The 10,789-nt window shown below is 40.7% G+C and overlaps 1 protein-coding gene across 1 annotated transcript in view; it reads left to right on the top strand.

Annotated features, from left to right (window-relative positions):
- The window catches only part of Aoah (acyloxyacyl hydrolase), a 188,937-nt gene continuing 178,148 nt past the window's right edge, over positions 1-10,789 (top strand). The window contains exon 1 of the mRNA XM_051194658.1: positions 1-439. Coding sequence (XP_051050615.1) covers positions 286-439 — 154 coding nt within the window. The 5' untranslated portion in view covers positions 1-285. The remainder of the gene's footprint in view (positions 440-10,789) is intronic.

The following is a 10,789-nucleotide window of genomic DNA, read 5'->3' as shown; positions in this document are numbered from 1 at the left end:
CAAGAACTTCTCCAGCTTTTCCCCGATCTGGACATCTGAGTCTCTCTCAGAAGTCTTAAAATAGCCAGCTCTCTCTCTCTCTCTCTCTCTCTCTCTATCTATCTATCTATCTCTCTCTCTCTCTCTCTCTGTGTGTGTGTGTGTGTGTGTGTGTGTGTGTGTGTGTGTGTGTGTACAGGCTCACTTGCATCACACTTGCTGCAAAGTGTTTATGGCAGTGTGCATTTGGGGTGTAATAGCTATAAAGAGGCCAAAGAGGGTTGAGAAGTAATCTCGCGGACCAAGATGGTAGCTCCTAGTGCACATCTCAGGATGAAGTCCCCTTGGAGAGCTCTCAAGGCCAGCCCTCTGTTTATTCTCCTGCTCTCTCACTCATTGGCCTCTGTACCCTATGAAGACCATCCAGGTACCGGCTACTCCAATGCCCACAACTGTGTAGGTATGTACATTTTAATTTTTTTTCTATGTTCAGAACAGTAAAGTCTGATACTTTGCTTGCACAATAATTCTTCAACCTCAAAGTTAGATGTGATGGCACAAACTTATCTGTATTCCTAGCACTCAAAGGAAAGAGGCAGAAGGATCACCAGATGGAGGCTACCCTGGGCTACATATTGAGACCCCGTCTCATAAAGTAAACAAGCAAAAGTCCTCTTCTGTTATTGGGGAGGTTTCCTTTTGGATTGCCTCCGTAATAGTCTGAAATTCTCAGTTCTCTTCACACTCTGACCTTAGACACCTGGATTAGATTGCCATCCTCCTTCTCTCACTGAGCTGTTACCAGCACTTACCTCACCATCTGCCTCTTCCTACCCCTGTGTTCTTCTTAATGGACAAGGCTAGTGATATGTACTTCACAGGGGAACTGTGAGAACTAAGATCATGTATGCATGTCTGTGACATCATTGTACAGTGAGGACTCAGCCCCCTCAGCTTCCTTCACTCTTTAGAGAATCTAACTATAGTGGCCCAGCAGAAACTCTGAACACTGACTGAGATATGGCCTGGTGACTGCTCCTTCATGGGAACATTTTATTTCCAATTTCTCTTTGTATTTCCTTTGTGTATTCTGAGTATGCAAAGAAATGAGATGAGAACTTCTGTACTGACTAGATTTATGTCAACTTGGCACAGGCTGAAGTCATCTGAGAGAATGGAACCTCAAGTAAGAAAATGCTACCATAAGATTGGAAAGTCTATAGGGTATTTTCTTAATTAAGGATTGATGGGGCAACCCAACCCATTGTGGGTGGTTCCTTCCCTGAACTGGTGGACGTGGGTTCTATAAGAAAGTAAGTGAGCAAGGAATGAGGAGCAAGCCAGTAAACACCACTCCTCCACGGTCTCCACATCAGTTCCTGCCTCCAGATTCCTGACAGGTTCTTGCTAACATTCCCTCCAGAGATGGGATGTTACCTGGAAGTACAAGCTGAAATAAACCCTTTCCTCTCCAGGTTGTTTTTGGTCATGGTATTGCATCACAGCAATAGAAACCCTAACTACATCACCTTCCATATTTATATTATGCATGGGACATGGAACAGTAGGAGGAACTGAGATGGAATGGGTCAAACACTCAGAACTAAGGAACAAATATTCAATAAACAGATTGCAATGTGGAATCCTAAACAAAAGAACCCTAAGCATAAGCATGATGGCCAAGCAGACAGTCTGGACACAAGTTCTGACACTTGTGAATTCTATGTAGAGGTAGTATCAAAAAGTCTGAATTAGTAATGCCTTCCCCAAGCCATGATCTTATTAGATGAATCAGGGAAATCATCTCTAGATCCAAATATTCCTTTAAAAATAAAACCAAAGATCCATATTCATTGGTTCTTTAGAGACAGGTCTAGGAGTTGGGAGTTCATCTTCATTCAGTCTTTAGTTTCCTAAAGTCACAACTTACTGCCATTCCATTTTCTCACAGCAAATCCACAGTGTGTCAAATGGAATGCACTGGGGAAACTCCTGGGGGTCAGTTCCATTTCCAGGGTGGCTACAAATAGACTTTCTTGGTTTGGTCCAATGTTCTACCCTGAGATCTCCACATCTTCACATCAATAGAATGGACACAAGGTTCCCATTTCCTTCCCTGCTTGGTCCCTAGAAAGGCTATGGGAAGTTGGAAACTGTATTAAGAGAGTTCCAGGAATTTGCTCTGCATAGCTATTGTTGCAGAGCAAATGAAAATAATAATCGTTTGTTGCAGCATGATTTTGTGGGAAAGGAACTTTTGCAGCGCCTGGATGATAATTTTCTGTGCCATGTAGAGTAACTGAATTGATGGGTAATAGGAAAATGGTGGATTGATAGGTCTGAAACTAAGACAGCTTCACTCACTTATTTAGTGCTCTAGGGGTAGAGGATGGTTAGAAGTGTGGTTCATCTAGGAATTCCCCTTGGAGCACCCACACTCAGTGGTCCAGGAGGGGATGGCTTGTTAAATGACAGCACAGGAATCCCAGAGAGAGAATTTCAAATGATGAAAATATGAAGCTGTCCATCTTCAGGGTTCCATTCTGGAAACTCCTACCTTTCCATTTTTCCCGTTTCACTCAGAACTTCTGGAAATTCTCTCTGGGTGACTTATTCACCTGTTGTCATAATAACAAGGCAGACAGGTGTAAGGTATTTGGTTATATGATTAACATTTACTGAGCCCTATATACTCAGTCAGGTGTTAAAAGTGGTCCATGTTGGCTGGTGTCTTACTGTTTGAAGCTGCTTCCTTGAAGGAAATAGACTCAGACAATATTATGCAGAAGATTATTGTGTAGTATTCTTGGAAAAAGTCTATTGAGGGAGCATAAGTTCCCACAAAACAGCCCCTCTATGTGAACTGCCTCCCCCAGGGTGATTATTTTCACTGAGATGTCTTCCTATGATGTAGACAAGTGATTTGGGACTACTGCGATGACTCAGTTCAATATTCAAAGAAGCAGGAAGAGACAGAGTATTCCCGAAAGTGGATCCTGGATTCCTCTTGCTTATAGGACAACAGCTGAGAAATGTCTTTAGAAGTAATGAGGTAAACTCCCTCTTAGCTCATGATTAGAGGGAGAGCTTCCAGGAGGAGATGGTGTGTGTCAGAAGTATTCTGCCAGGTCTACACTTGTTGCTAACACTCTAACAACTTTCTGATAAAAATAGATGCATCTCTTTAAACTCACAGGCAGAAAGTTCAAGCAGTTCAACACATTAATTCCTTACATGATCACTGGATGACTACCAAGTGGCGGGCTCTAGGTCCTGAACTAAGAACAAAAAGATAAATAACAAGAAATTTTAAGTGTCTGTCTTTAGGGAAGTTATGACCCATTTTAGAGAAAAATCTAGAGATTGGTAAAGATTAAAGAGCCTCTAATTGAAGAATAGCTTTGGCACTGAATATGACTAAAACACATCCTGCCTGCACACTGTAATGCTGGAGTTGGGTTCACAGAGGATCACACAGCATGAGCCAAGGTCAGTCAGCTCAGCAGCAAGTAACTGAATGCTGTCTACTCAAAAGTCCCCAGAAGGTAGCAAACATGATGCTGGTGCTGGAGAGATGGCTCAGCAGTTAAGGGCATTGACTGATCTTCCAAAGGACAAACACCCACATTGGGGATTACAACTGTAACTTCAGTTCTAGAGGACCTGGCACCCTCACACAGATATGCATACAAGCAAAACACCAATGCACATAAAAAAATAAATAAATTATAAATAAAAATTTCAGAATTTTAGAAATTTTTGTATTGGAAGATGACGAGAGCAAATGGGAAATTTCAGTTGTCTCAAAGACTCTGCAGCAGGTCCCTCCCACTCAAAAACCCAGAGCAATAAAAAGCTGTGATGCAAGAGATGAGACAGGTGGATGCCCACAGTTCAATGCAGCAAGAAGAATTCATCTTTGTGAGTTATCATCTACAATCTCAACATAAAATCCTTCTTTGATAAGAGAAGTATGTTCTTCTTTGCCTTAGCTAAAATCAAGTAAATAACAAAACTTCACAGAAAGTCATTCATAGATACCACCCCTTCAGTGGAAGTAGTTCTTATTTCCTATATACAATAATGTTCAATGGCCTGAGTTCTTCCGTTTTCATGAATATGAGCACTTAAATATCAGAGTTGTTCTTACAGAGCTTCATATGCTCCTGTCCTGCAGTCATTTTTTCTGCAGCTTCCCAACACTTAAAAAAAATGCATCGACTATACATATATATATTTGCAACATATTCCAAGGATCCTTAATGTTTTTATCTGTTCTTCCTCCCATCTCCTTCTGTATTATACTCCATCCCCCTTTCCAGTTAAAGCACCCCATTTTCCCCATTTCTCCCTTCACAGCATAGCTCGGCTGTCCCCCACTCTATGGCTTCTCCCTTCTTGGTCCCTTTCTACTTTCCTTGTTACTAGTTCCAATGGCTATTTTAGGTTTCATGTTCACATCTACAGATTTTGAGCTAAAACCCACAAATAAGAGCATGAGATGCTTTTCTTTCTGGGTCTGAGTTACTTCAGTCAGTATAATATGTTCTAGTTCCATCCATTCACTTCCAAATTTCATGATTTTTAATAGAGTTTTCTTTTCTCTTCTTCAGTTTCATATGTATGTATGTTTGTATGTATGTATGTATATGTGTGCATGTGAGTGTGTGTCCCATGTTAAATCTGTGACTGGCTAATTTTTTTTCTATTCTGTGAGGTTATTTTTTTTTTCACTTTTGTAACTGTCCTCTCTAGAATATAAATTCTTTGTAATTTGATGAATATCTATTTCTAGCTCTTTTACTTTTGGGTCATATCTAATAGCCATACTTCTAGGTTGCTATTGTCAATGTACCACTCTATTTTCTGTATGTGTATCCCTTTATCTTATTTCTCAGACACTGAATCCCTAAGCAACATATGGCAACCAGGCATTTAATACCTACCTAGATTGCAAGTTAGAGGAATTGCATTGGGCCTTAGACAAGCCCAGGGTCAGTCAGCATGCATGGTTGGCAGGTGGGGAGCCCTGGATTCAGTTCTCACTTCCCCCAAATGAACAAAGGAATCCAACTGAGTTAAGATGAGCATGGAAAAGGGGAAACTTTCCTAGGATAACCCAAGAAATGAAGTTTAGAATCAAGAGTCACAGAAACAGGGGATGCTAAAAACCAAGCCAGATGTCAGGAGATGGAGGTGACTGCCAGGCACCTGGAGCATCCTCTCAGGGCTGGCTCTGATTGTGTTCTGCCGATGTGCTGGTTCTGTTGCTCTCTGACCTTTGGTCAGGTCTGTGTGGTGGTACAGCTCACAGATTCCTGGGCCTTCCAACTGCTTGCCAATCACAGTTTCATGCAGAGAGAACCTGGGCTGCCATCACACCACTGAATAAGAGGCAAGTGAAGTGAGAGTAAGCCCTAGGTACCGATACAGCTCCTAGAAGAGAGCCACTGTTGCAACTGAGCAGACTCTCCAAAAGGAGCCACCACATAAGTTGCCAGGCTATGGATCAACACCCCAAACAAGCAAACAGCCCTAAGTTCCAAGCAGGAGCCTTGCACTGGGGAACTGAACACTAGACCCAAGAACACGGGTCTTGACTTCACCCTGAGGCAAAACTAGCTATGGGAGTCCCCTGTCATTCACACTTCACTATCTGTCACCATCTACCCTCTGAACAAGTGCTCACTGGACTGTACCTCCATTTCCCGGAGGTTATGGAATCAGTAATAAAGTTCCATTCCCTAAAACATCAGTCTCAGTACAGAATGATTTAGAGGCCAATGATAGTCTGTATGCTTTTCATTGACACTTTAATTCATTGGATTTCAAGGGTTTTTAAGGTACTATTTAGTGACCAATGAAGTCACTTAAAGATTTTAAAGATCCATTCATTCTCTCATTCATGTTTTATTAAGTATGCCTTCAGAGTCAGGGTTCTCCCCTCCTGCACACCCCAGAATGCTCAGAAACTGTGGTTGGAATAGGAGACAAAGGTGCTTCTGTAATCACAAAAGAGTGTAAATGGGAAAGAGGCATTAATGGAAACAGGAAAGGTTTGGCCAGAGCTGGTAGGGAAACTTGCAAATTCATGGTCACATTTTAGCTATCACAGATTTCAGTCTCGGTTTCACTGTAACTGGGCAATAGTTCATAGACATCATTTCTGTGGGTAGTAGAAAGGGTTTGCTCTAGCCATCCACATTCCATTTGAGGGTCATGGGTTCTACTCCCTTCCCTTCTCTCTCATAGTTACTTCAGTTCCCAAATGACCCTGACATCCATAGGTCTCAAACTATGGAGTGGGCTCAGTCCTTAACCCTCAAGAGCTTGAGCTGGAGTCAAGGCCCAAGGTTGTAGAGTTCACAGGACCATCTCACAGAAGTCGTGTGGTTCAACCTTGCTGTTATACTTCTCATCTGCAGTCCAAGGAATCACAAACCCTCAGGGTTTAGTCAAATCACACCCAGGTTCCAGGAGGGCCACTCTGCAATCATCCCTCACTTTGATAATCCTGCATTCTCCTCTCCTTAGCATTTTGTCTTTACTTGTAAATTACCATTGAATTTTGTAAATGGCAGCTTCCTGATCATTTAGGTTGACTACATCCTGTCTACTTTTTTTTTTTTTCTGTAGTATCCTGGGGTCAAAATCTTGAAAAAAAAAAAAAAAAAACCAGAAAGACACAACAGAGAAATGAAAGTGTCTGTGACATTAGGGCAAGGTCATAGAGTGAGTAGAACTTTAAAAAATGATGGCAGCATGCTATTCTTTAGGGAAAATGTTAGTAATACTTTTTTCCTCTTTTTCTGAGTATTCTGTGGAAGAGAAAAAGGAATGAAGAAGTTACACAGTATTAAATGAAATCCCCATGAAGTTATATTGTGCCAATCATTCTCTGTAGATCTTCCTAGACAGATTGAACACATACAGGAATGCCAATTTACAGTGATTCTAAGGTTCTCTCTGAACCGTAAGGTCACATGTGGTCTGTATTTTCCCTCCAGAACTTTACAGAATTTTCCAAGTGTTCACATGGATGCAATAGGAAGAGCAGAGGATAGAAAGTCCAGGCTCTTATGTAGATGAACTCTGACTCAGCTATTCTACACACATGGCATTGGGGGCATTGCTTAATCCTCTGCACTTTTCTTCCCAGCAAGAGGAGAATGATCCAGGATAAGGTATGGGGTTAAACATATAGATACCATGGTGGACTTAGAATTGTCTTGGCACATCACAAGAATTCAAAAAGGTTGTGTTTATAACTTGAAAATTAAGAAAGCAATATAGTGAAATTGTGTATCAAAGGTCCTGAGATTAATCTATTGCAAAACAGGGTCCAAGGAAACAAATGATAACATGTGAAAGTACAGCTTGTGTAAATCTGAGAGTGTCTGATGGAAAGATCCTCTACAAAGATTCCACAGCAGTCTCCTAGTGGAATGCAGATTCAGTATTCCAAGTTTCTAGCGAATAAACGGGACAACTGGAGTAACTGCTGCCTGCAGAGTTGGGTGATAATTAAATTGTAGCCAAGGAAACAAGAAATTTCAGGAATAGAGAGTCTACCCTGGAGGGATTGTCATAGTCTGGGGAGTTTTCCCATCCCAGTGAGAGGAAGTGCTGAGAGCCACACTTAAGACAGAGCCTCAGAAAGTCCTTACTGGACTCTCAGTAGCAACATTATAAAGAGAAAAAGAGAGAAGATGATCAGAAGATGGAAACTGTTCAGGGGAGCTGCAAAGAGAACACAGACATTGGCAATCTCCCCATGGCACTCTGCAGGAGTGATGGGGAGAAGATGTTTTTAAAAACAAATCTCTGTGTCCCAGTGGGGGGGGGGGCAGCCTGCAGTTTGATCCTTAGGACCTACAAGGCTAGAAGGAGAGAATTGATTCACCCAAGTCTTCCCCTGACCTCTGTACACAGGCTATGATATGAAAATGTATTGACATAGCACAATACTGTGTCCAATGGATATATACTAAGGTTTAAAAATAAATAAGATGATTTCACAGTGCACAGCTTTCTATGAATGTGTAATAAATTGTTGTCCCCTAATAAGCTCAAAGTTACACATATTTGTTGTATCGTTGTTTCCGTACATCAAAAGTTCTTTGCTAAGGGTGGAAATGGTTGGAACTGAGATGTTAGATGGGTCTTGTCTTAGATACTGCTCTTTTGCTCTGAAGAGACGCCATGACCATAGCAACTTATAAAAGAGAGCATTTAATTGGACACTTGCTTACAGTTTCACAGGTTGAGTCATGACCATCATGTCAGGGAACATGACAGCAGGCAGGGAGGCAGGGACTTGAAGCTGGAGCTGATGGCTTACATGATGATCTGCAAGCTGGAGGCAGAGAGAAAGGGAGCTACTGGGTCTGGTGTGGACTTTTGAAACATCAAAGCACACCTCTGACAATACTTCCTCTAACAAAGCCATACTTCCTAATCCTTGCTACCAAACAATCAACTATATAAACCCCCAGGAGAAGAGGGGTCAATCTCATTCAAACTACCACAGGACTGAGCTCTCACTTAGGAGCTTTCACTAAATGGCAGTTCCTTTCACTGGCTGTTGACAGTATTTAACCCCTCCCATTAGCAGAAGCAGGGTCCCTTTGCTTACTAGCTACCATCTGTCAATGACCAGAGGCTGCTGCTTAGCATAAGAAGTCAGAAACATACTGATTTATTTTCTGTTCAGCACCACCTAGAGAAAACTTGGCATTTAAAAGGATTTCTTGATTATTTCAGGCTCACTCTAGAAAATATAGTAACCCGAAATAAATTGGTTAGCATACTAATTACATGCACAAATCCCTTAGTTACTGTGTCAAACATACTACAACAGGAACAAAAGCCTTATAATTCTGTCTAACAAACATTGGAATTCCCAAGAGGAGAAAGGCCACCAAACTGAATACTGTGATAATATCATAAGACGATCTCTAGCTTATGTCCAAAGTCATTCTCCAAATAGACATGAATGGCCATGCACATATAACAGAGACCAGTAAATAGAGTGGTTTCTGTCTAGATGAGAGTTTTACTGATGGCATTATTGTATGTTTTATGGGATTTTTTTCAGTTTTGGAAACTTTTATATCCAAGCTTTTACTCAAAAACTTCACTCTGCAAATTTGGGAAGAAAACAAATTGCTCCAATGCCATAGCCTTTTGCGGATAAGCTGTTTTACAGTTATCAAAGTGTTATCAAAATCTCCTGGAAAGAGGCTGAATCTGCGGAGACTGGTTGATTAGAAGTTCAGTGCTGTGGAGAGATAGGAAGGTTACAGGTCTGGAGGCTAATTACCTTATCTTCGACTAGCTTTAGCAATGGCTATCAATGACTTCAAATACAATCACATTGAAAGTATTTTGCCAGTGTTCAGGAAATAGACTTTGAACAGACACACAAGATGATAATAAAGGACCATATAAGAAGTAAATGAGAAGGCTAGACTTGAAAAACAATAATTCACTAGATAGGCTGGGAAGATTTCAATTCACAGAGGTGGGGGGGTTGCAGGGTCCATGAGCCTGAATGAAGGTCAATGGAAATTATCCAATACAAAGCTAGAGGAAAACCAGACTTGAAGAAAAGTGATCCAAGCCTCAAGAACATGAGCTATAATGTCTAGTATCTCAGCATCTGTGAAATGAGTATTGTAAAAAGAGAGGAAGTTTGTAAAACTACCTGAAAAAAAAGAAAGGTAAAAGTCAACACTGTTTTAAAGCTGAGAGAAAATATTAACCCACTGATCCAAAACTCTTAGATTTTGAGCAGAATAAACACACAGCAAACCTTAACATCTCACAGCCAGTTGAAAACAAATACAATTTGAAGCCCTTGAACACAACAACAGTAATATGATATATGCTCTACAGGAAAATGGTATAACTAATTTATACTATTTAATTTATAGAGCTGCAGAGGCAGAAGGCAGTAGAATGACATAAAGTGCTGAGAGGGGACAAAAAGCTATTAACCCAGAATTCTTTGCCATATTAAACTATAACTTAAAAATGAACATAAAATATAAACATATTTCCCGGTGAACTAAACTGAGAGGCATTGCTAATAAATTTGTCATATCGGAGGTACTAATAGGGAGCTGGAAAGATGACTTAGTAGTTAAGAGCACTCAGTCATCTTACAGCGGGTCCAAGTTCAACTTCCAGCACCCTCACGATGGTTCACGACTATGTAGACACCAAGAATGCACACAATGCACATACACACATACAGGCAAAACATTCATACACATAAAATAAAAATAACTCTTAAAAATAAGTGCTATAAAGTCTGGAAAGACAGATTACTGAGTAAAGCTCTTGTGGCACAAGTGTCAGGACTATAATTGAGTCCCTACCATCAGTGTAAATATTCGGCAAGTGTGGTAGTCTGCCTCTAACCTCTACTTAGAAAGCAGAGACGAGGGATCCCCAGAACAAATTGATTACACATACCAGCCAAATCCTTGAACTTCAGGTACACATGAAAGACCTTACCTCAATTTATAAGGTGGAGCATCATCAAAGTGGACACAAGAAGTCAACTCTGACCTCTGCATGTGCATGTTCATTTGTTCACATATTTGAAAACACTCTCACACACACACGCCATATCTACATGTACACATACACATGTGCAAACACGTACACATTAAAAATTATAAAAGGACTAAAGGAGAAGTCCTTTAGACAGAAAGAAAACACAATACAGAGTAACTTAGAATCATAGCAAGAAGACAGAAAGCTCGGGTTATGGTAAATATATTCTTACACACAAATACTTTTC

Source organism: Phodopus roborovskii, unplaced genomic scaffold (genome assembly GCF_943737965.1).
Source record: "Phodopus roborovskii unplaced genomic scaffold, PHOROB, whole genome shotgun sequence".
NCBI lineage: Eukaryota > Metazoa > Chordata > Mammalia > Rodentia > Cricetidae > Phodopus > Phodopus roborovskii.
The sequence above is the reverse complement of the archived record's forward strand: the minus strand, read 5'-3'. Positions and strand labels throughout refer to the sequence as shown.